The sequence below is a fragment of the Chenopodium quinoa genome, unplaced genomic scaffold (assembly GCF_001683475.1).
Source record: "Chenopodium quinoa cultivar QQ74 unplaced genomic scaffold, ASM168347v1, whole genome shotgun sequence".
In the NCBI taxonomy this organism is placed as follows: Eukaryota; Viridiplantae; Streptophyta; class Magnoliopsida; order Caryophyllales; family Amaranthaceae; genus Chenopodium; species Chenopodium quinoa.
This window is the reverse complement of record NW_018744284.1, coordinates 1,523,826-1,550,076: the sequence shown is the minus strand read 5'-3', so window position 1 is coordinate 1,550,076 and position 26,251 is coordinate 1,523,826. Positions and strand designations below refer to the sequence as shown.

The 26,251-nt window shown below is 36.3% G+C and overlaps 2 protein-coding genes across 2 annotated transcripts; one reads left to right on the top strand and one right to left on the bottom strand.

Moving 5' to 3' along the window:
- The first annotated feature begins 1,187 nt into the window (after positions 1-1,187).
- LOC110694963 (mediator of RNA polymerase II transcription subunit 33A-like) lies at positions 1,188-20,523 on the top strand. The gene is given in 13 exon segments (XM_021872150.1): positions 1,188-1,562; positions 2,980-3,090; positions 3,472-3,819; positions 5,607-5,926; positions 6,007-6,098; positions 7,283-7,403; positions 7,406-7,621; positions 10,733-10,940; positions 12,022-12,136; positions 12,233-12,394; positions 14,800-15,445; positions 17,558-17,764; positions 19,032-20,523. Coding segments are annotated over 13 exon segments (3,945 nt in total). The 5' UTR covers positions 1,188-1,278; the 3' UTR covers positions 20,147-20,523.
- Positions 20,524-20,652: 129 nt separating this feature from the next.
- Positions 20,653-24,437, bottom strand: LOC110694964 (receptor-like protein kinase ANXUR1). Its single transcript, XM_021872151.1, has one exon. It carries the CDS (start codon positions 23,856-23,858, stop codon positions 21,255-21,257), a length of 2,604 nt encoding a protein of 867 aa, XP_021727843.1. The 5' UTR covers positions 23,859-24,437; the 3' UTR covers positions 20,653-21,254.
- Positions 24,438-26,251: the final 1,814 nt, after the last annotated feature.

Here is a 26,251-nt window from a genome sequence, read left to right as displayed (position 1 = left end):
GCCCTCGACCGTTTCCTGCTTGCCCCAGAGACAGTGGACGCAGATGATGTGCTAGATCTACTAACAAATCTACCACCCCTACCCTTACGCACCTCCACCATATGCGTCTCGTACATGTCATCAACCCTCTGACTGAATGGACCGTAATCATCATACGGTCCACTGCCATCGTCCACATCCTCATCCTCATCTGCGCCCTCCTCCTGCTCCTCCTCCTGGTCACCCTCCTCAGCATCATCATCGTCATCGTCATCCTCATCCCGACGGTGGATCCGTTCTCTACGAACTGAGGCCGAAATACCACGGGATCTGACATGTTTATGCCCCGACCTCTCCACTGAATAACTTCTACTAAGAAGCTCTATATTCTTCCCCCCACCATGACGACCCTACACAAAATTTTAAAATATATAAACATACAAAAATTTATACGATAAATAATCATCATCGCAAATCAAATACACTAAAAACAAACAAATAATAGTAAACAAAATATAAACGTAGAAAAAATACAACGAAATTGAAAAAATTTATAAAAATAAACAACAAAATATAAAAACAATTCAAAATTATATTACAAAAAAAAAAAAAAAAATTTAAAAACAATTTTTTAGAAAAATTTAAAAAAAAAAAAAAAAAAGGGGGGGGGGGGGGCGCCCTGGCTGGACGCCCAGCCGGCGGTGGTGGCGCCAGATGCAGACGCCGCCACCAGTTGGCTGGCGTTTGGGATGGACGCCACAGCCACGGCTGCGGCGCTTAGACTAAACGCCACAACCGTGGCGGTGGCGTCCAGCCCAGGCGCCAGCCAACTGGTGGCGGCGTCTGCATCTGGCGCCACCACCGCCGGCTGGGCGTCCAGCCAGGGCGCCCCACCGCGTTCACGGCGGTTTTCCCCCTTTTTTTTTTTTTTTTTTTAAACAAAATATACCTTTCCACCTTGGGACATCCTTCCCTCCGCCGCCGCCGCCACTTCCTTGCCTTGCCGCCTCGACATTGCCGTTATTTTGATTTTTTTTTTTTAGAGAGGTTGAAAGAAGATGAGCAATGAGAGTGTGAGTGATGAGAGTGTGAGTGATGAGAGTGTGAGTGTTTTTTTTTTTAAGGTCAAGGGCAATTTAGGAAAACCAAGTGAATTTTGTGGGCTTTATGTAGTAATTTGTGGGCGATGTTTAACAAATCCCCAAAACCCCACACTCTATAGTCTCCCCCACCCCAAAAAATAAAAAATTAAGACCTCGTCCCCAAATTTTCTCTCGATCTCCTCCAAAGAATTCAACAATGGCGGAAACCCTGCCAACAAATGGAGGGGGAATTTGGGACACTGTTCTCGAACTTACCAAGTTAGCTCAAGAGAAGAACACTGATCCAATGGTTTGGGCGATTCAACTCGGTTCCATCCTCAACTCTGCTGGGTTGACTCTACCTTCTGTTGAGCTCTCTCATCTATTGGTTTCTCATATTTGCTGGAATAACAATTTTCCAATTACATGGAAGTTTCTGGATAAAGCGTTGGCTCTTAAGTTTGTTCCTCCTATGCTTGTTCTTGCTTTGCTTTCTACTAGGTAATTTTGATTTTTATGCATATTTTTGATCATATTAAGTTATAGTTTAATGCTTAATTTGATGCTATATTGACTAATTTTAATGTGTTTTTGTTGTATAAATGAAATTGATGGTGAAAATATGTGTATTAATCAAGAATTAATTGTTAGCGAAACATAATTATGTCCAAGGGTTAATTAGAAGGATTGGTATTGTATATTAGAGTATATTTCTATGCTGTTATGGTATATGAATTAACGTCGGGTATTTGTTGGCGTAAAGTGTTCAGAAAAGTGGGGATTGAGCTTATAGTATCAAGATGGTAGGGAGGAGAGGTATAATAAAATATAACAATGGCAAAATTTGGGTATATTTAATCAGACCATAACATTTAAGCCTACTTTTTGATCATGTATTGCAAAATGGTGCGCATACTGCGTAAAAATGTAGATTGAGTTCGTGGTTTGAAGGGGTGGGCAGGTTGGGTGGATGGGTGGGGAGGAAAGGGAGGAGGGAGAGTGATTTGTGTGTGTTTGCAATGAATTTGGGCCAACTTTGTGAGGTGCTTATGGTGGCTTTTGTCGTGAGGGAGGAGGGAGGAATTTTTTCCTAGTTGGGAAACAAATTTGAGTTGGTGTTGGTGTTGGTGATGTGCAATTGGAAATTCCTACTGAAGGAGGACTCATACTGTGGTTGGGAACCAATTTAATGTGGAAAAGAAAGGGATCATAAAACTATAGAAATATAGAAAAGTAAACCTACATAAATATCTGGAAATCTCTAACTTTCATTTGTTCGGTTTGTTATCGTGGAAACCTATGATAAATAGAGTCTTATAAAGGTCACTTCTTTGTTATTGTGTAAAACTATTGAAAAATGAGTAGTTTTGTAGTTGATTTCTTTTTTAGTTTTCTGTTGTTTTCCCTAGCTGTTTTTATCAATTTTGAAGGAAAAAGAAGAGCTATGGAAAAAAAAAGGCAAAAGTTAACTAAAAGACCTTCACTATAATCCTCATAATTACCTTTCCACAATTTTCTATTATAGTCATTAAACAAACTATATATAAAGAACTCTCAAATCTAGATGTATATTCTACTTTCCACTCATTATCTCATTATACCTAGGTTCCCATACATCTTGTAAGTCTGTTGTCTCATGCCTTGTCTTTATCCAAAAGTGTGATTTGCACAATTTCCCCCTCTAGTTCTGGAAGACTCATGTCATCTAATACTTTACATCTTTAGCTTTATGATGATGAAAGGATTTCTACTAGTTATGGTTGCACTACTCTTGCTTTTCTCTTTCTCCAGAAATGCCAAAAAAATAAAAATAAGAATCCTTCTCAGTTTAATGTTGCCTTTTGTATTCTCTGTCAGTGTATACTCCTACTAGCTGTACTTGGTGCTGTCAACTTCAATTGTATTTTGACATTTGCAGGGTGATTTCAAGTCGACGTGTTCATCCTGCTGCCTATAGACTCTATATGGAACTACTTAAAAGATATGGCTCTTCATTTGCATCTCAACTACATGAATCAAACCATGAGAAGTAAGCATAACTTTGAGCCGTTCTCCTTTTGAAAGTGGACTGCATGTTATGAAAAATAGGGTTCTTCTAGGTTTACTGACTATTTATCTGAAATATGTTTGAATAATTTTCAATGAAGGCTTTGAAGGACAAAGATTAAAACAAAGAAAAGAATAAGATAGTGTTACTAAAATGCAATTATGTGGCAGAGTGCACGTGGTTTTATGTAGAAAAGTCCTATTTGGATTGCTCCAGTACAGCCTTTTCTTTTAGTTGATACGGAGTAGTTAACATTCTTGGAATATGCTATTAGTGGGCTCTGTATGTATTAGTCCATCTTTATCAGAGATATGTGATTGCTGTTATGGCTATGTTTGTAACATTTAACTTATTTGATTGCAGAATCTTGAAAGCCATAGATGATGCTCTACATCTTTCAGATATCTATGGGATTCAAGCTTCTGGTCCTGCTGTTCTTTCAGTGCTTTTTGTATTTTCCAATGTGTGGCAATTGGTTGATGCATCTTTGGATGATGAAGGGTTGCTGGAATACAGTCCAGAGAAGAGTTCTAGATGGCTGACAGGGATACAGGATATGGATATTGATAATCATGGCCGCTTTCTGGAAAACAGAATAGAATTCCAAGAGGGAGTACTGAAGACAAATACCTTGATGGCTGTTGAGATGATAGTAGAATCTTTGCAGAGTAAAGTAACATCACAGATTCTTTTCTTGGTGCGTCAAAATATGTAAGTGCTATTTTATTATGGTGCTTGTGTATTTCTTTTCATCTTCTAGATTATTTCTTTGCTAATTGAAACAGGAGATTGCAAGGGTCTAAATTTTAGTTGAACATCTTCAGCATTGCTTGCTTGCTGATGTAAATATTTGTTGCACTCTTGCAATGATGCTGCAGTACTTTAAAATAAAACTGTTGTACTGCACTTGAACTTTAAATTAATTGCTAAAAAAGGCCCATCTTATTTGTGTAGTTTATACTTAAATTAAAAGAAAAAGTAGTTTTATATTTAGAATGCATTAAATTTTTATTTTTATTTTTATTATTTTATTAAATTATTATAATATGACTTTGGACTGCTAACTTATGACTCACTTTGATCACTTTGACTCCATCGTGGAAGAATGCATGAATCAAATATTCAAATTATATAGAAAAAGGTATTTTGATTGTAGAAATGTCATCACATACGACAACTGTAGTTTTATATGGGATAGGTTTATTTGACCCAATTTGATTTGTAATTATTGATTTTAAATTCTAATGTAGATGTTGTATGACTTCAAATAAAAGGTATTAAAATCTTCCATTCAATTTATTTATTTATTTATTTTTCTATATGATTATCATGGTGTGTGGTGGGACGCAATGCATCAAGTAATGGCTAAATTAAAGATATGAGGTTGATATGCAATATGTTGCCAAGGTTAAAATTTACAACAAAGTTGCTAGTAATAATTGAAAGTTATAGGGTTGTAAAAAGAGGTTTAGGGTTATGGGTCAACATAGTTATTTAAAAAAAGTGTCAAGAATGTAATCTCACTTATGGGATTAAGGCTTTGATTGATTGATTGAATGTAATTTAACCCTATTCCCCTCTTTGTAACATATAGTGTAGTTAATAATTATTGATATTTATTTACAATAAGAGCATCACTTAATGGCTTAGGTTGATGGGGGTAATGTTTTCTAGCACGCTACTTGACTCCTTATGAAAATTTCCAGATCTCTTCTGCACTACATTGATATTTGTGTTCAGGAGTCTTTTATTCTATTGATATTTGTATTGCGGCTAGTTACTCATAAGTCTGAACAAAACAGTGATACTGATTTATATAGAAACCCAAATCCCAGTGGATCATTGTTGCCTAAACTGTTGCCAATGGGAGACTGGTGCCATTCTTTATGGCATTGCAGGATTGCTGAATATATGTGGGTGTGTTTTGCAACTGTTTTATAGCACCCGTAGACCTTTTATGTTTGCTTGGGATGTAGAATCCTTTGGTATTGAGCTTTATTGGCCATAATGTGGTAATTTGGTTTTATTAGATCAACATCAGAATCTTCAAGATTCAGGTCCTTTGCCAAGATTCTTTTTGAGCAAGAGCAGTATTTCTCTTCTTTTTGCTCATGCTTCCGAGTCTTTCTTGGATTCTTCCTATCGGATTTAAATCAACGTTGGAGATTCTTCTTTTTAGTTTCTTGGTGTTGGATTACCGATCTCCTTACTCTGTAATTGTTTTTCTTTTTGTGGAATTTTTTTCTTATCTAAAAGAAGCAACAAGGGTTACATCATCCCCATCATCTCTCCATTATTCAGTTCAAATAATGGCACTTGGGAAATTCAATTATGTTCAACTCCTATTTCAGGAGATTGAATTTCTCAACATCTCAAACTAGTGTATCTGACTATTATTTCTATTGGAGAGAGTAATTAAATATTTAATCATTTATTTTTGTATAATTAATTATAGGGCAACCAACATTAAGTTCTGATCCCTTTCATGGATTGCTTAGGCCCTCACATTGGAGTGATTTCTACCAACATCTACAACTACTTGCTTCAAAATCATTGGCCTTGAGGAGTTCCAAGCTCACAACTCCAGAAATATTTGCGCAGATGGCATCTGATACAAGCAAGCATCTTCATTGGCAAAGCAAGACTAGCTTACAGCACCAGTTTCATGCAGTAATGGCCCCTGGATGCTTTTTACCATCCTCTATTCAATGCCATGGTGCTAGTAGCTCTTCTCTGTGGCTCCCAATTGACCTGTTTTTAGAAGATGCTATGGAAGGAATTGTAGTGACTCCAACATGTGCCATTGATACACTTACTAGTATGTTTTTTCACTTGGTGTTTCATGTTGTGATTTGTGTCACATCATATGAATCGAGAATTTACTTGCTTCACATGCAGGTATGGTCAAATCACTCCAGGCACTTTACAGCGCCACATGGCATGACACCTTCCTTGGCTTATGGATTGCAATCCTACGCCTTGTTCAAAGGGTATTTTTATTCAGTCTAAGTAGCATAATACTCCTTCTGTCCCATTATGGCTGTCAAGCTTTCCTTCTTTAGATATACCAAAATAGCTGTCAAGTTTCCAATGATAATAAACTTGACATTTTATATGCTATTGGCCAAAAGTAATATAAATGGTGGGAAACACTGTGTTTCTTTAATTATTCTCATTTACATCTGACAACTAATATGGGAGGGAATAGTAATGTCTATTCATTTGGAGAAACAATATCTTCTTCTGCCTTAAAAGGGTTAACAATATTCCAAGTCAGTGTAGAAAAGCCTTATATTTATACCAAAGCCTTGCGGCAGGGGGTGTGGGAGGTGCGGTGAGGGGCAGCAAGTGAGGCTGGATGGGTGGGGGTAGGGTAGAAAGGGTGGTGGCTGGTGTGGGTATGATAGTGTAGTGGTGGCTAAGGAAAGGGAATGGGAAAGGCTGGGGGGGTGGGGAATCAATGTAGAATACATTTGGGTGAACTCAAAAATAAAAGTTGGTAAAGGGAATGGGGCTTGTGCATTCCCTTTCCCTTTGATTATTAACCCCAACCAAACGGCCCCTAATTGTATTTTTTTATTTTATTTTATTTTTTTTATTTTATATAACTAGCTCTTTTGTCAAGAAAGAGAATATGCTTATACTTTGTAATCTAAAGATTGGTGACTCGATCAATGGCATCAGCCTCTCTGCTACCACTCCATAATATAATTGCTTCATAGGAAAGGAAGTTTTGTGTTAGTCTCTGTTTTCCTTACCTTGTTTTCACTTTTTTTTTTTTTTTTTTTTTTTTTTTTTTTTTTTTTTTTTTTTTAAAGTTCAAATAAGTTTAGATAAGATAAGATAACGGCTAATAAATTTAGTTAATATAATATAAGGACTAATAAGTTCAGATTAGTTCATGTAATATAAGGTCAGGACTAATAAAGTATGATAAGATTAGATAAGTGAAATTCAGGTTAAGAGAACACTACCATACTTTGTTGCCTGATAACTTCTGGCCTTAAACTTTGAGATCCATGTATAATTGTTGATGATAAGGGAATTTTGTATGCCTTTTTCTGCATTTGAGAGATTCATGTATTCTTGGATACAAGGGATATGGAATATATGGAAGTATAATGTATGTATCTCATGTTTTTTATTGATATTAATTCCTTCGTTACTGTTTCAGGAGAAAAATCCCTGTGATGGCCCTGTAGCTCGTCTTGACTCTTGCATGTGCATGTTATTATCCATTACACCTCTTGTGCTTCTTAACCTTATTGACGAAGATGTTAAGGAGTCTGAGTTTAGTCAAAGGAGGATAAACAGGCTTCTAGTAGTCGTCGCCATGAGTTGGTTTCCAGTTTGCAGCAGTTAGGGGAGTATGAAGGCTTGTTGACTCCTCCACCATCTGTTGCTTCAATTGCAAATCAGGCTGCTATCAAAGCTACAATGTACCTTTCGGGTCTCAATATTAGCAGTGGATACCTTGATTCTGTCAGCGTCAGTGATGTACCGGTTAACTGTGGTGAGTGGTTTCTTCTCTACTTTCACGAATATGCTTCTATGTTGTACTTTCATGTAGCTAAGTGATTGACAGTCTGTTTGACAGGTCGAATCACTTGTTACCCTTAGAACATGTAACTAGCAAGCTTTCGCAATTTAATACTTCCTCTGTTTTTTTTTTTTTTTTTTACTTGACCTGTTTCTTTTATCACGCTTGCCAATGCAAAACTTTAACGATCAATAACTTTAAATTCTCCATAAGTAAAAATTAAAAACGTTATATATTATAATAGTATTGATTGAGATGAATTCAAAAAGATCCCACATGAATATGTTTTTCTTTACATATTACTCACAAAAGACGGTCAAAGGAGGAGTGGTGAATAGTGTAAAAGTCAAAGCGGGTCAAGTAAAAATGAACGGAGGATGTAGTGTGTTTTTTTTAACTCATGGCGCATAATTCAATGTAAATCAAATTAATCAATCAAATCCGGCCAGAATCTAATCAACTAAGTAATGTTAACAAACAGTAGAAAGATAATGTGATTTTTAAAGGAATCAATCCATTCAATTAAATTCCCTTTATGCATTCATAGATGTCCATTGTCCAACCCTAGAAAATACTACTCACTCATATTAATATTAGAGACAGCAAGTTTAACATTCAAAGACATGATAGTGGGATAAGCAATGGAAAATTACGCGATAAGTAATATAGATAATAGGGAAAAAGACGACGATATTAATTGAAGAGGAAACAAAGTCTTGAATTGAAATTTAACTTTGATCCAATTGCAAAAGTTGAGAGAATAATATTGAAAACCTATAAGGCTATAACTAGGGTTCTAGTGAAAGGGAGTTAAAATAACAGCAGAAGTCTCATGTGCCTCTTAAAAAGATTTATATAGGCTACCTGAAAAGTTAACAATAATAGAAAAACACTAAAACAGCGTTAGCAGAACATCTGGTAGGCTGAACAAAACTGCCCAATTTAGCCAGCGCCTAGAGGGAGAAAATGAACATGCTAATATGTGAGCTGCAAGCCTGCAACCTCGCCTGGTGAATTGCGAAATTACTGTCCAATCAGGTGTGCAACCAAGCTGCTGAAAATTTCCTTAAAAATATTTGTAGCTCGCCTGGTCAGGCCACCTTCTATGGTGGACTGGGTGACGGTGCATTAGGCCTGATTTTGCACTCACTTGATCCAAGCCATACTTGCCTCTTCAAAAGGCCCATCTTGCATCTCCCAGCTCCAAAAGCCGGGTCACAAACACTTCAATCATAAAAGCCTCTGTGTTTGTTCCAAATAGGTTGAAAAAGCAGATGAAAAGCGCCAACTCCTACAAAATAAAGTGAAGAAGCTAAAAACACAACTAGAGGGCAGATGCTAGATACAATTGCTCCGAAGAGTGCAAATAAACTCATAAAATGCTTAAGAGACGGAGTGGGGACGCTATATAAAATGAGCATATCATTGTTATGCCTAAGATTTTAGCTGAATATTTAATCCGTTAATCGTATTTCTAAATACTAAAATATATCCACTGTGATTTTTGCAGTGGAATATGTGTTAGGGGCATAAAAAACAATTTTGGCTGTTTTGTTCTAGGAATGGGCGTCATGTAATGGGTTTTTGAGTGACCGTCCTGTGAAGCCATGGTGTATAATGCTGAGATAGAAATCACCCCAATTTGTCGCAATGGCCGTTCTGTAATGGTAGAACCCCACTCTGTAATCGTTAGTTTAACGACTGTTTTTGAACATTTTTTGAGGAAGAACCAAAGGCCAAAAGAAACATATTATATTTTAATGCTTATTTATTCTTGGTGTTAATGTTAACTTTGGAAGGATGGACGAAGAAAAATAGAATTTATGATTGTAATTTTTTTTGTAGATCATGTTGATGGATCTATTTGCCAAGGTCTTTAAATTGGAGATCTTGAATTTTGGGGTTTCATTTTGTGCTATTTGTCAGCAGTCTTTGATGTACCCGTATCTAAGAAATGAAGAAGGTGATGTAGAAGAGTTAAAAGTAGAGATAGAAGTAATGTCTCCTTTTGAATTATTTTTGTGTAGAGTAGAAGAAAATAGTACTAGAAACTTGATAGTTGGCTTCCTTGGGAGGAAGAATAATGCACGTGGACTTTGACGGTTTGACTACGTTACAAAGTTGATTTTAAAAAAATTAATTATTTATACAGTTGGAAAACAGCTTGAATGACATGTGGGTTGGGCTTCATTTTTTTTCTCTGATGTTAAAATATTAATTTTGCTTTTCCGTTGCTTTTCTTATGCATTCTATTTCCTGTTGCCTTAATCAACTCATATCGACAATTTATAATTATGTTACTTGATTTATGATAAAAAGTTATTCTAATAGTTTATATTTAAATAGTATAAACAAAATAAATTAATGGAGTATATATAATTACTTTGGCAATATTGCGGTATAAATACAAAATATGACTTTAGAAGCTCAAAAAGTTTACTTTTGTTGATTTTTAAAAAAAGCTCTCACCGGGAAGTCAACGATCTGCTCTATCTGACTGTTACAAGCCATTTATGCGACAACACAACCGTTACTGTCACCGATTTTTCATGGAGCGCTTTGTGGTATTCTTAATGCTTTTCTTTCCAATGTACAATGTGTTTGGCACTCTGCTTGTTACTTAACTTTTTTTAAGGAAACCCGAGCACTAATTCTTGATTCTATTGTGATTCATTAGTTATAATTCTTATAAAGTCAAGTTTTCTAAAGTTTTGAATAAGGGATTGACTTTGCTTGTGTGTTCTGGATTTAAGGTTAAATGGATACGGACACTAAGTCACTAATCATGTTTATGCTGGATTATTGTATGTATATGATCACATTCTTATCGTGTTCCTATGCAAAAGGATAGACATTATTCCGTCCTTGTTATTGGGCCATTATGTTCATTTATGTGCACCTGTTTGGCATTCTCAGTTCTAACAATCTAACCTGGAATGTTTTTGCATGCAGGTTAGCCTTAGCCGCATTAGTTGCTACTTCTTTAGATCTTAACCCCCTTTAATCTAGTTTATTAATTTTATTTATGAAGTACAAGTGTTTGTGTATATACATAATTTGATGACCTATCTTGTAACTTGCCAGCTGGGAATTTGCGCCATCTAATTGTCGAGGCTTGTATTGCTAGAAATTTATTGGACATCTCAGCATACACATGGCCTGGTTATGTGAATGCACGGGTCAACCAAATTCCCCGTGTATCTGGACAAGTTACTGGTTGGTCATCATTAATGAAAGGTTCCCCACTTACTTCTGCATTGGTGAATGCTCTGGTTTCCTGCCCTGCTTCAAGGTACAATGCTTCACTTGATACCACATTGCTATATTTAATGTATATCTTAGTATTTCTTTGTGCTTTAAATGGAATGTGGCGCTGGAGTTGAAGGTGCTATTATGGTGGGGTGGAGGTTTTGTTGTTGTTGTTTATTATTCCCCCTTTTTCTTAAAATTTGTAAGCTAATTCTATAATTTTACACTTGTTTTTTAAAATTTTACACTTGTTTTTTAAAATAATTTTTTTTCTCTTCACTTCAGGAGTGATTTGTAATGTAGTCATTTTTGGTGTTGATACTCAAGGCTACCATATAGAATTCTCTCTCTCTCTCTCTCTCTCTCTCTCATGACGGACTCTTTTGTTTATGAGGTCTATAGTTGGCGATAGGGTTCCTATACGTCAGTGATATTTTTGCTGATATTCACCCACAAAATGTAGACCAAATTCGATATCATTGGTACCACCTCCAAGTTAAAGAAGCTAGTTGCATGGCCACATTTTGTTTCTGGTTAGGAGTCACTAAATTTTCTAAAAGCAACCAAATTCCTTTGGCTTACTTCTTCCTAGAAGTTCCCCATTCTTTGATTTGGTTCTGGCTATAAATTGTTTAATGATTTCATTTAGTCAATGCTGTAGCTTAATTCTTCTAGAGGAAAAGTTCTGTACTCAAACACCTGCATTTCTGTTGGGATTGTATCCTCTGTATGCGGCGAAAGGGAATTTTGACATTAACTTACCACTAAATGTAATGGAAAGGATTTTTTTGTCAGATCCTTGTTTTGGAAAGAAAAGCTTTGTAATGTTTTCATACCAAAAAGGAGACCTAGGTGGTTTAACGAGCCATTTACTTTAGTCCCTCATAATTTGAAAAAAAAAAAAAGAATGTCGTTCAACCTCCCTTTACCCTTGTTTTGGAAAGTAATTCTTTATTAATCAGGTTCCTGAAAGTGCGGAAAAAGGCAAGAAAATTAAATGAAAGAGAGAATCCTCCATAACCTTATTCTGCTTTTATGTATTATATTTCTGGTGCCTTGATACATAATAGCCCCCCACCCCTCTCAGCATTTTAGAACTCACTTCCCTTTTGTCTGATCGGAAGCTTAGCAGAGATAGAGAAAATATATGAGATTGCAATTGGCGGATCAGATGATGAGAAGATATTTGCTGCCACAATTCTCTGTGGGGCATCGCTTATTCGTGGTTGGAATGTGCAGGTATAGTTGCTATTTTTTGGTATGTTTTGTACTCTTTTCATTATTTTCATACATCCTGATTGTTTTATGGTTGCTACATATGATCTTTTTCTCCAGGAACACACTGTCCTATTTCTTTTAAGGTTGCTGTCACCTCCCATTCCACCAGAATATTCTGGAAGTGAGAGTCATTTGATTAGTTATGGGCCATTCTTGAATGTTCTCCTTATTGGCATAGCAACAGTTGACATTGTGCAGATCTTTTCACTCCATGGATTGGTAGGTTGGACTGGTTGCTTTATTTTGATTTCGTTAAAAATGCTTTTGTTAATTTTGATAGTCTATTGGTTGATGTAGCCCATAAAATTAATCAATTCTCAGTAATTCATATTACAAAATTTTGATGGTACTATAGTCATTCATGTTGGAGAATGGAGATGATATAATTTCTACTATCCAACTCTTGTTGGTCACCTTCCCCACCCTTTGTGTTTTGTAGCTCTTTTTTAGTATTATTTTTTAGGATTTGAATTCTCATTTAGCTGGCAAGAATTCGTATTTTTTCTTTCACTTGTAAAGGCTTGGGACATCAAATTGTCATTTCACTTGGAGCTATAGGAATCAGAAAGATAGATTTGCTTTTAAAAAATACGAGTAAAAGATCAAATTTGGAGATTTTCTTGCAGTCAATAGGAAAAAGTAGAGGTAGAAAGCAGTTGCGAAATTAAGCACAGAAAATTAATTTTTTTGTCTGTGCTTTGTCTTGAATAAGCTTCATGTTTCTGATGCTAGGAAGTAGGATGGCTTGACTGCAAGCCGAATTTTCAAGAGGCAGTAGTAAATTTAACGAGTCATTTAGAAGTATGACATGTAACTTTTTGTTCAGAAGCTAATACTCAAAAAAAGAACTTGAAACCCTGATGAGGGGAGGTTATGATCTTAAAATGCATTGGTTTCTTTTGTTTCAAAAATTCCCGTGGAGCCATCTTCCACATTTCTGCATGCGTTTTCTTCAGTCTTTTTAGTGTATGCTCTTCTGATAATTAATGTGACAGCAAGTTTAAAATTGTGATTAACAGGGATCTGCTGATCCTTGTTGAGGTTGTTTCAAATTTGCGATCTTTGTATGTAGAGTGGACTATCTACCTATTTCCTACTTGGGCCTGCCTCTGGTTGCACTGCGTAAATACAATTTGACTAATAAACAGCTGAAAATGAGTCTTGCAGTGTAAAGGTCTTAGTTCTTGTCTAAAGAATGATGGATACATGGTTCGAGGGCATCCTATCTTATTGATTCACTTTATGTTCCTGGTTACTGTTCCAGCTAACTTGTAAATATTTCAATTTGAAGTTAATCAGAAGCAGGAAGATTTGTTTGTAAGTAACAAAAAAGGTAGTTCTGAAGCTTGGAATTTGGATTTGGAGAGGATGCATCATTAAAGGAACTTTTGCCCAATTGAACTGATAGGAAAGATAGATGTGCGTTTTTTAAGATCAAAAACATAAATTGTACATAATGTTGTGTAACTCCCAATTTTCTTCTTTATTACCATTCCTATATAATGAAGTTTGTTGCTTCAGGTAGGATGGTAGTTTGGTATTTGACATCTTATTATAAATGGATTTATCAAAGCAAAGTACCGGAGTTTGCTTAGAGATAAGGAGGCCACTGTAGGAAACCAGGAATGGTCAAGAGAGCATGAATTTAGTGGAGTGGGCATTTGAAAGTCTCTTGGTAACTGGCCTACAAAGTTTCATATCTTTTGCAGATTTTTGGATCAAAGCAGTTTTAGGGTGCCATTTCAGCATTGTATTTTCATGTTGAATCCTACCTTAGAAAGATCATTCTAGCATCTTTTAGGTTTGCCTCTCTTAAAGAGGCCACTTTTATAAAAATTATACATTTTTGTCATGGGAATTGCTGTCATTAATATGTAAACTTATCCAGATTTTGGTTCTTACTTAGATCAATTTTTTTCTGGAAGATAAAGGTTTGCCTGGTTAGGTTTAGTTTTTGGATTTTGATAAATTATAAAGAGTATACCTCCCTATACATAAGAATATAATAAAGGAATACAGAGCTACAACAATATAATTTCAACGAGTGATTGAGGCAAACCATAGTCCATGGAGGGTGTTTGAAACTTGAACTAATGCTACCATAAAGTGTCATACGATGTAAGCTAGGTAATATCCAAAATGAATTGTCCCAGCAATAACTCTCAGAGGCACCACAATCAGCCAAACCCAATCCTGTAGTAGGAAACACAGAGGACATCAGGTACCATACCTAAGTGCAGGGCAAACCTCTGTTTCACCACCAACCTGAATCTCCACGTTTTGCTTGCATGAACCCCTTCACCTCTAGGATTTTCTGAATTCACCAAACAAGTTTGGACATGCTGTCAGTTATAGCAAAACTCAACCTAAAAAGCCACCATTACTATGCATAATTTAAGACATGGAATTGTAGTCACAAAAGATCAGAGGATGCATAATTTTGATATTTTCGTAGAAAATCATGACTAACATCATAAACAGGATGCATTGCATGCACATAAGATTGCAAGTGGCAGAATGAAGGTAGAGAGGTTTAAGCATAGATTTACTGTCAATTTTTCTAACAAAGAAGAATTGCTTTGAGTTCCAGTCTTATCTATTTGTTTTGTTGATGATTGTTTCAGGTTCCACATCTTGCTGGAGAACTGATGCCCATCTGTGAGGTTTTTGGATCTTGTTCTCCAAAGATATCGTGGACTCTTTCGACAGGGGAGGAAATAAATTCTCACGCGGTGTTCTCTAATGCATTTACTCTTCTTTTAAAACTGTGGTGTTTTGATCATACGCCTATTGAGCAAGCCTTGGGTGATGTGCCATCAGTGGCATCCCAGCTAAGTCCCGAGTACCTTCTCCTGGTGAGGAACTCCCAGCTAGCATCATTTGGCAGTGCAGCAAAAGATCAGAGTAGATACCAGAGAATTTCCAAGTTGATAACTCTACCCTCCACTGAACCCATATTTATGGATTCTTTTCCTAAATTAAAATGTTGGTATAGACAGCATCAAGCTTGCATTGCCTCCCCACTTTCTGGTCTTACGCCAGGCACCCCCGTCCATCAAATTGTTGAGGCTCTTTTAACTATGCTCTTTAAGAAAATGAATAGAGGTACAGCTTCAGGAAGTAGCAGTTCGTCTGGTTCATCTATGGAAGAGGCTGTACTATGGCTGCAACTACCTGCATGGGATATTTTAGAAGCTCTTCCCTTTGTTCTAGATGCGGCTTTAACAGCATGTGCTTATGATAAGTTGTCTCCACGTGACCTAGCCACAGGTTGGTATGCAGTCCCTAATAGTTGAATGTGCCTAAAATTTGTATTTTATGTAATTTGACTCTGAAGTTGAACATGCAAAATGGAGAAAAAATAATCACGGATGCAGCATGATTATGTTATTTGGCTAATGTAATAATACCCCACTACCCACTAACAATAATAGAATATATCCCTTAATCAACAATTGCACAATAAAATAAGAAGTTGGATAAATTTGCTTAAAACTTTGTGTTGGTCAAAGTGTGTCAACTAAACAGGGACTGAGCCACAGAGGGATTTAATTTTTGAGATTTACATGTTGAATAAAGTAGTAAAGTATTTCTTGAACTCTAAGGTGTATGAAAGATTCATATTATATTCATACATTTCTATGATTTTCTAGACTTCTAGGCATACCTACAACACTACAAGTCTACAACTCTTCTATGAAGCACTGTGGCTGTGATTTATCAACTATAACTAGCTGTTTCTACTCGTTAGTGCAATCAAGTTAGGAAATGAAATCAATGCCTTGTTATACACTGCTATACCAACATGAAAGCCCCTTGCGACATGTTCTTCTCTTCTTTGGTTGTGGGAATGCAGCTTATCTGCTAAGTTAATGTTTTTTCCTCCTTTTTATGACCTTTCTCTGCTCACTTGACGCGGAGAGCCAATTTCGAATAAAGAACGGATGTAACAGAGAACAAATGTTGAAACACAGCGAGTCAATGTTTCATAACAATGAGACCAGAAGGATGTGGTTTTCGCTGAGATGTGTTATAACAAGGTTCTTGGAGAGAAAATATCAAATCCGTTTGTGATAATGAAACAAACATGTTTAATTTCTTAAAGGAGATTGATGGAAAGGGGAATACTGTTGTGGGTGGTGGAGTGATATGAAGGGTGGGGGGTAGTGGGTTAAAAATAAGATTATTGTTTAGTTTGGAAGGAGGGATGAAAATGTGTCATTTACTTGCTGCATTTGGCTCCTCTTATTTAAATCCTCCCTCCTTTTGGCTGACTTTAGCACTTGCCGTTGGGGTCTTGGAAAATTGTGGCTGCTAATGTGATGAACTCAAAGGGCATTGGGGAATGGTCAAGGAGATAATTTTGACCATTTGAGGCTGTTGTTCCATTACCTGCAGACATTGAAAACTCTCCCTGAACGCAATAGACTTACCTGATTAGCTCAAAACCTAACCCTTCCACACCTATTATTGACTGAGGTAGTTTTGTCACTTTGCATGTGGCCATGTGGGTTAGAGAAAAAAAGTGGAGAAAGATTGTGGAGGCCTTGTTATAAAATAAGGAAATGGGACAATCTTGTTGGGACAAACAACAAAGTAAATGGGCCAATCTTTTTGGGATGGGATGGACAGATTAAAAGAAATGTCCCACCATAAGCTGTGTCTTAAGCTAGTTATCATCATGAGTCTAAGCTAGTGCCTTGAGGTTTCTCAGCTTCTCACCCTTATTTTGAGTTGCATACTTGCACTTTACCTCAACTGTTTGTTATGATCAGAACTCAGATGGTGAGACTAAGCTTGGGAATGCTTGTTTCTGTTTATGTCATTCTTTTTATATAACTAGTTATTCTCACTTCGGGTGAAATTGGTCTGATGCCAGATTTCGGGGATATATATTTTCAGATAGTAAAACCTTTTCTCATCTGAAAACTAGATAAGTGTTGCAATAGTTTGCAAAGCTGTTAAAAGGAAATATGCCTTCTAAAAGTTTTCGATTTAAGAAAATTGAAGAAGATTTAGACGTTTGTATGTGTCTGAATATTAGCAATGGATCATAACAGCTGACAGTGTACAGCAGTAAAAGGCTGCAACAGATATCTTTCAGCAGCAAAAGTTGGAAAAAACTGTGATGGCATATCTTATCTCAGAAGAAGAGTTTTATTGACATAACATGGCCATTAATTAATTTTCTATATTTGGCTCTGTGGGCTGGCAATTGTCGACATAGTTTCCTATCAAACATTATCGTTTTTAATTGGTGTCTATGCTGTCATTTTTGGTTTGGTATTGCATGCTTTTAAATCCGGTCTTGAATTTTGGTATATTTGAGGATTTTAACTTTTAAATGTTATGGCTACTGAAGAAGCTAATTTTGGATTATAGGGCTCAAGGATCTTGCAGACTTTCTTCCAGCGTCTTTGGCAAGCATATTGAGCTACTTCACTGCTGAAGTAACTAGGGGAGTTTGGAAGCCAGTTTCTATGAATGGAACTGATTGGCCAAGTCCTGCGGCTAATTTATCCATGGTCGAACAACAAATACATAAAGTTTTGGCTACCACCGGCATTGATGTTCCCAGTCTTGCTACAGGTATCCTTTCTTGAATCTCCCATGTTTCTCTGGTGAACTTAGTTTCTGTGTCCATAATAAAGACTAAGAGTAATATATTTGCTTGCTTCTCACTCTTTATTAGTAATACTACCTTTCTTTCTTTGTTTTTCTTTAGCCACCCTCCAGGCATTCCACAATCCAATGACTTGAAATTAGTAGAATTGTCTATGAATAATGAGTGGTGTGAATGTGTGATTATGCTGCCTGATACCTTGTTTTTCTTGTCTTTATCCAATAGAAGACAATCTCATAGTTCATACCTTTTTGCGCTTCTCCTAGCTCCAACTTGATGACTCACTGACAATCTTGAGTGGGGGAGTTGACACCATAGAAACTGTGTGAGTACTTAGACGGATTTCTTCCCATAAATCAACACATTTTGTAAATAAGTACAGCATGAAGGTAATTTTATGACCTAGATGCTGCTTGCCTAGATAGGAAATAGTCAGGAAAGTTCTTTTTGTAAAATGTTGGCACTTGCATAGATTTCCAAGTAAGAATAGATCTTAACCTTGGGACCTGGGTTTGAGAATTCTCTTTAGTGTTTGGTGACCCACCTTAATGCCTTGGTAATATATTCTAGAACCCAGTTCCTCACTTCTGTCTTATTTGCCAATGTGGTACAATATAGGAATTTGGATGGACTCTATGTTGACATTTTCTTGGTGCATTGCAAAATGGCAGATTAAGTTTGAGCCTCTGAGGATAATATAAAAAATTTATAAGGTTGTTTCTTGCAAAAAAGTAATATGTAAAAGGTATATTTTATCAAATTTTCCTAATCATTGCGAATAAAAGAAACTAAGGAAGTACTCCTCATACTTTTGCTCTTCCTATTAGGAATTGGGAGAAATCATTAAAAGCTTTAAAAGAGGACGATATTCCTCATATCATTATAATAAACAAAACTAAAGAGATTCCACTTAAAAAATCTAGATGATAAAAATTGCAGCAAAAACACTTTGGGACAGTGGAAACCTGTGCATTTAATATGCTTTGGGATTGTGGAAAAAATAAATAATTGTGCATTTAGTACATAAATAACTGGAATTTGAAAATAAATTAGGGTTATTAGTAAAATGTCGTCATATATATATATCCTTTCTTTCTTATCTGAAAGGCAAGTAACCTATCCCTAAATTTCCTAGTTATTACTTTTGAATCTGTTCTTCTTTAACTGCTCAGATACTTATTTCACTGGCAACCATTATTTACGCACTCTGCTGATTTTGTGTTGCTTGTGCAGTGGGTAACTCTATTCCTACGCTTCCTCTACCATTAGCTGCACTACTGAGCCTCACCATAACTTACAAAATTGATAAAGCCAATGAACGTTATTTGAACTTGGTTGGTAGGGGAGTGGTCGTACTTGCAGCTTGCTGTCCTTGGCCTTGCATGCCTATTGTAGCAGCTCTCTGGGCTCAAAAGGCCAAGCGCTGGAGTGACTTCCTTATCCATTCTGCCTCACGTGCTGTCTTCAACCTCAACAATGATGCTGTGGTGCAGCTTCTGAGAAGCTGTTTTTCTTCAGTCTTGGGGTTTAATGCATCCCCTAGATGTCGAAATGGAGGTGTGGGTGCTCTCCTTGGCCATGGATTTGGTTCCGGTTATTCCAATGGGATGTCCCCTGTTGCTCCTGGTATCTTTTACCTACGTGTGTCTCCGTTCATCAGGAACATCACTTTTGTGGCAGAAGAAATTCTCTCTCTTCTGATGATGTCAGTGAAAGGTATTGCGACTGGTGGTTTATCCAATGATACTATAGGAAAATTAAGGAAATGTAAATTCGGAATGAGATACAGACAGGTTTCTCTCACTTCTGCTATGTCACGTGTCAAGCTTGCTGCTTCAGTTGGGGCTTCCTTTGTCTGGATATCTGGGGGAATAAATCTACTGCAAACTTTGCTTAAAGAAATGTTACCCTCATGGTTTATATCAACCCAGAGGACAGTTGGCATTGGAGAATCAGGGGGTGTTGTTGCAACATTAAGTGGTTATGCACTGGCTTACTTTGCAGTTCTTTGTGGGCTATTTGCCTGGGGCGTTGATGCAGCATCATCAGCCTCAAAATTGAGATCCAAGGTCCTTGCTTCCCACCTCGAATTTATGGCTACTGCTCTTGAAGGAAAGATTTCCCTTGGATGTGATTTGGCCACTTGGAGGGCTTATGTGTCAGGATTTTTGGGTTTGTTGGTGAGGTGCATCCCTGCATGGTTGCAGGAAATCGACGTGCATATTTTGAAGAGCTTGAGCAAGGGTTTGAGGCTGTGGAATGAAGAAGAATTGGCTGTCGCTTTGGTGGGTGTTAGTGGTATAAATGCAATGGGTGCTGCTGCTGAGCTGATCATTGAAAGTGCCTGATAAGTTTCACATAGTTTCTATTCAGAACTAATTTATGGTCTCAAATAGCTGTGTACAATTTAGCTTCATCATGCAGAAGAATTATATTTGATCTCGCTTGAGGTATACATGCTAGTCTTTTAACTTATTTTCCTTTTGTATTTTTCCCGTGAAAAGTGTAAAGTTGTAGCCCTTGTAGGAAGTGAAAGAAATTAAGGGCAACTGAGTATATTAGCTTATATACTGATAATGTAGGCATTTTCTGATCAGTTGAGTAAATAAATACAGGAAAAATGTGCACAAAATGAACGCATGTAATATTAACCTCGAACCCAAATGTAATATGTAGTACTTGAAGTTATACACAGTTCTAACTCTGTACAGGTGTTATGAGCTAACACTCTTCAAGATCCCGTCATATTAATGAGATGCTACTTTGCCTATTTAGATTCTAATTGTTGATATCAATATCTCACTATTTTTAGAATACACTCATAACTTCATAAGCTTGCAAACAATATAAAATTAGTTAAGAATGATAGCTAACTTTCATTTGATGTATTATTTCTGCATTTAGTTTTGTGATGAAGATCAATAAAAAATTAGGACTTAATGGTTATGGAGATTGAAAGGTAATCCAGCGTGTGAAGCGAGGATCGAGTTTGAATTTCTGATTGAGAATGTAAAGAGACTACTTGAGTTGGGATGACAAATGTAGTAGAGAGGCTCAGTTCCATAAATGTGTATCTCTATGCAGTGAAAGTGTTTGTGGAAGATGAGAGGAAAAGGTCAGTAATGTAAGGTTCAATTACAATATTTTATTTATCTATCGATAATAATCATTATCATGTGCCATTACAAACAAAAAATCATATCAATTGATGAAAATAATGTCATTCTTTTTAATCGTAAATAGATGATAAATACAAAGTCAAAAAAAAAAAAAAAAAGGAAAAAAAACTAATTTGAAGAATTTAAAAAACTCAAAAAATATAAAGAAACGTGCGTGACTAATAATCACTCCCTGTGAAAAAAAACATATTTATAAATTGACATTATCTCAAGCGTAAATAGTTCCAATGATTCTCATGAATGTCTCTAATAGAAGATATAGTCGTATTGTAGTAGCTCATCGACCTGTTTGGTGGACAATTTGTGAAAAGATTGCAGTGCTTGAGTTTTGCTCATTAGATGATGATGATGTTGCGGCCGAAAATTGATCATCCTCCTCTAAATTTAGAGTGTTCAAGTGCATGTTTATGTTATCATTTTGGTTGTTTCTCACGTTATTTGAAGTAGCTTTAGAAGCGTCACCACTTTCTTGAAGCTGAAGAGAAAATTCGAGATTCCATAGTAAGTCACTCATTGAAGGGCGATCAATGCCATGATCAGATAGACACTTAAAAGCTGTGTCTACAAATTTCTTTAAGCATTCGGGTTTAATCGTTCCCTTAATGTGAGGATCAATGATTTCATCTATGTTTCCTTTTCTAACCGAGCTTCGTGCCCAATCTGCCAAACTAACTTGCTCTTTTGGAAGGCTTGGGTTAAGAGCAGGGCGGGCACACAAAATCTCGAAAAGCACAACTCCAAATGAGTATACATCTGATTTTTCTGTTAGTTGTTGTCTTCTGAAGTATTCTGGGTCTAAGTATCCAAAACTACCTTTCACCACTGTACTTACATGGTTTTGGTTTGTTTCAGGGCCTGTTTTTGATAACCCAAAATCTGAAATCTTGGCTACCCAGTTCTCATCCAATAAGATGTTAGTTGTCTTGACATCTCTATGAATGATGGTGTATTTTGCTCCAGTGTGAAGATAATGCAAACCTTTAGCGGCGCCTATTAACATCTCTAGTCTTTGCTTCCAAGTAAGATTGATCTTATTGCCCTTGTACAAATGCTCTCTTAAAGTACCATGTGCCATGAAGTCATACACCAAAGCCATCTCTCCATCTTCTTCACAGTAGCCGATAAGAGAGACTAGATGCTTATGCCTAAGTTTCGAAAGCATCTCAATCTCTGTAACAAACTCATGAACTCCTTGCTCCGATGATGGGTTTGACTTCTTGATGGCAACTTTAAAGCTCCCATCAATCACCCCCTTGTATACCTTGCCAAAACCTCCAACCCCAATCACATGTGATTCGTCAAAGTTTTTAGTCGCTTTTCTTATCTCTGCCAAAGTGAAGTGACGACAATTGGTAGTTGCCTCAGTCGATAGTTGTGCACTTGCCACACTACTTCCTCCAATTGTTGACTTCATGCCTGATGTATGAGAATTACCATAGATAGGCAACCAACTAGATGTTCCTGATTTCAATCTTGGCATCTTGCTCTTCTTCTTATACAGCACAACCGCAAGAACTGTTGCTAACCCAAATGCAGCTGCGACTCCACTTGCTGCCCCAATGACATTGATGTTAGGCTTATCTTTTGTAAAATTTTCCCTTTTTTCTTTCTCAGCCTTAACTAATGCCTCAGATGGGGCTGGATTAGGTCCGGCCAAATTCTTATTTCCATCATTTACCTTAAACATCTCTAACCCATTAAGGATGGCATCATAAAATTCCGGCTTATCTGCACCGTCCCTTGGATGAAGAGCTACCAAAAGTTCTTGTTGTCCTTTTCCATCTTGAACACTCACTGCATAATCCTTATAGATGGGGACATCCTTCGATCCAGTCCACGCTATCACATCAGCACCACTAGGTGTTGCTGTTTGGTTGTAAATGAATATATTGAACGACCTTTGATTCACCTTGGAATATATGTGCTCGCAAAAGTGTAATCTTATAATGTATGTGAAGGTTGGATCAACGGAAAATGACCATGTTAAATTGTAATTAAGAGTAATATTTGGGTCAGGCCCCATTGACCTCCAAGTATTATAAACATCACTTGGCGCAATATATCTTGGCATGTCTTTGTAGTGCACTCCTTTCGTGTCATTGTCCGAGGATGTAACACCAGCCGCAGCCCCTAATATATAAGGGGTGTCGTCGTACCATGTTCGTAGTAAACCAGAATCATTGGTGGGAGGAATATAGTTTCCACCTACATTTAACCTTGCTATTGTCTCGGTTGTTGCAGTCTTTCCATCTAAAGATTGGTCAGAGAATCCCAACAAATTTGCCGAATCCAATAGGTTTGGGGTAGGAACCAACTCTATGCCATTTATAAATGTAAATGATCCAGCATGCTTGTTCGATGGCTTGAATACGAGCTCTAAAGAATCAACCCCATCCAAAGGAGCAAGAGAATACTCCTTAATTATATAAGCCTGGGTTAAGGCCTCCGCAGTTACAGCAGCGCTAAAATTGCTTAGAAGGGTAAAATCGGCCGCAATCACGGAAAAATACGAGTTGCTAATGTTGAAAGAGCTGTAGGATGTTGGGTAGAAATGTAGACGTAAAAAATATCTTGAGGTTGAATTGATAGGAAACTTATATGACATATCAGAGTTACTTACCCGAGCAGTCATATAAGGAATCTCAGATGGAAGAGAAGGATCTTGAAAAGATGCTTTAATTGTTTGAGAATTTCCTTGAGAAGAAAGGTACTTTGTATCTATATCCCAATTCCTTCCATCCCCATCTTTACCTTGACTAGTTGCTCCACAATCTATGGCAATCGCTGCGTTTGAGTCGTCGGAAAAGGATGGTTTCGTGACGTTCAAGAGGAGGAGAACATCAATGATGATGAAAATCTTTAAGTGGCAACCAAAATGCATGGTTGCACACCTTGATTGAGGAACAAATGTTAACAAGAGGGGCGTACAGGAAAAATTGGCTAATCAACTTTTATTTATCTTTATGATTTTGATTTTTCCTGTACGCCAAAAAGGGAAATCTAAATTGTGACTTATTTTGCTTAATTTGTGGGAACAATTTAGATTTTTTTTTTTTCTTTTGGTGTTTGTTTTTTTTTTTTTTTTTTTTTTTTTTTTTCTTCTCATTTTCTTTCTACCATCTCTCCCTTGTTAACCTAGTATAGCAAAGATCTCACTAAGAAAATTGAAAAAAAAAAAAAAAGATTATGAGTTGGCTCCGATGATTTTTGCTAATAAAAAGGTGGTATATCATCATTTTTCCTATCTTTGGACATTTTTATTGTTTGCAAATTTCTTTTTTGATATCTTTTGTTGGTTAGAAATGAAAGGAAAAGAGAGTTTTAAGGAGGATTTTTCTTTTAAAATGTATGTTGGCAATTTCTTTTATTTAGGAATCTATATTATATGAATAAACCTTTCTCTGTTTTTCATGGAAAAATGAATGAAGCTTGAGTCCTTGATAATATTATTGTGCGTTAAATACTGATTAGGATTTACTTCATAACAAATTTCCTACAAAGTATTTAAATCAACATGTAATTTGTAAATTTTAACATGTGATAAGAAATTGAAAAATAAATTTAAATTTAAATACTGGGTTAAGTACTTTATCAAATGTGATTAATCCCAAGTCCCAACGATTATATTTTCCTTTGTTTTTTTCTACCAAGCAAGTGTTTTATGTTATTATTGATATTTTGGAATAATAGATATATGTGCTAAATTTGTGGACTAATTACACTAGATATTTGTTTATTCTTGTTTTTAGTTACTCCCTCCGTCCTTTAATTAAGAGCCTATTTGGGTTTTTTTACGGAAATTAAGGAAGCTGTAGATTCCTTATAACTAATAATTGGAAGTACAAATATGCATGTGGGGTTCGAGAGAGATAGAAAGAAAGAAAAAATGGTTGAGAATTATTGATGAGAGAGGGAGAGAAAAAGTATTAGGAATTGATGTCAAAAGTACAAAAAAGAAAAAAAAAGATGACAAATCATCAAAACGAGAATAATATTGTCAAAAAGTACAACCTTTAGATAGATATAGGTTCTTAATTTTGGACGGATGATATAATTGATAAAATGATTTCTTACTCTTTTTCTTAGACCACTTCAAGACACTAATTCACTCTTTTACCTAGATATTTTTTTTGGTGCAACTCTTTTACTAAGATATAGTTTAAGTTGTTACATATAAATTTAAAGTTCTTTTATTAACATTACTAGATTTGTGTTCGGGCGATGCCCTAATGGCCGGTTGATAAAATTTTAGGATAAACATTTTTACTTGAATATTAAATACGGTCATATAATCCGTTTTGATAATACATAATATTTAGACATACGATATCATATGATTCATATTGCTTATATTTATATACAATATGAATCATATGATATCTATGTTATTATTGACTTGAAATTACTTTTATTGAACTTAAGTTATTGTAATTAAATATCTATGTTATTATTGACTTGAAATTACTTTTATTGAACTTAAATTATTTTCACTGAACTGAAAGTATTTTTACCAAACTAAAATTATTTTTACCGAGTAAACTTATTTTTTTTTATTGATTATCTATTATTTTTTAAAATAAATTAAATATCAACGCATTTTGTATGCGGCTTGCCACACCATGTGGCCGGACAAAGTAACCCCTATAAAACTGATAGAGTAACCCCTATAATACTAACCGAGTAACCCCTAACACTGACTGAGTAACCCTTATCTGTAACACTAACCAAGTAACCCCTATAACACTGACTAAGTAACCCCTATAACACTAATTAACGAAGTAACCCATAAAATAGTTGGCTACAAGGTGTGACCTGCTACATATAAAAGTTTGAGATTATATATATTATAAATGGATCTTGATTAGGGGATTTTTCCACGCCACGTGGACCACTCAAGCCCTGCCACCTGTCATCCATGTGGACCAACCAGAGTCCGCCACGTGTCATCTCGTGAGAGGTCCAAGGTGGACCAATCAGGCCACAACACGTGGCAGACAGATAACCAACTAGGAAACTGGCCTCTTACGGTCCAAATTCCTAGGCAAAGCCGATTCAGTCCTAGGTTTACTGAAACCTAGTATTGGGCACGTTTTCCAACACCCTATAAAAGGGAGATGTTTCCCTCTGAGGAACATCATTCAGAAACATTTAATTCAAATTAACTCTCCATCAGAGAAATTCAGACACCTGACACCTCGAACTGAGCAATTACACATTGCAGACACTCTCTTGGAATACAAGAGAGACCCTTTACTTTCCGCACTTTACTCCTCA

What these genes read in the sequence shown, in the direction of transcription:
- LOC110694964 (XM_021872151.1), bottom strand. Translation starts at nt 23,858, where the DNA reads ATGCATTTTGGTTGCCACTTAAAGATTTTCATCATCATTGATGTTCTC.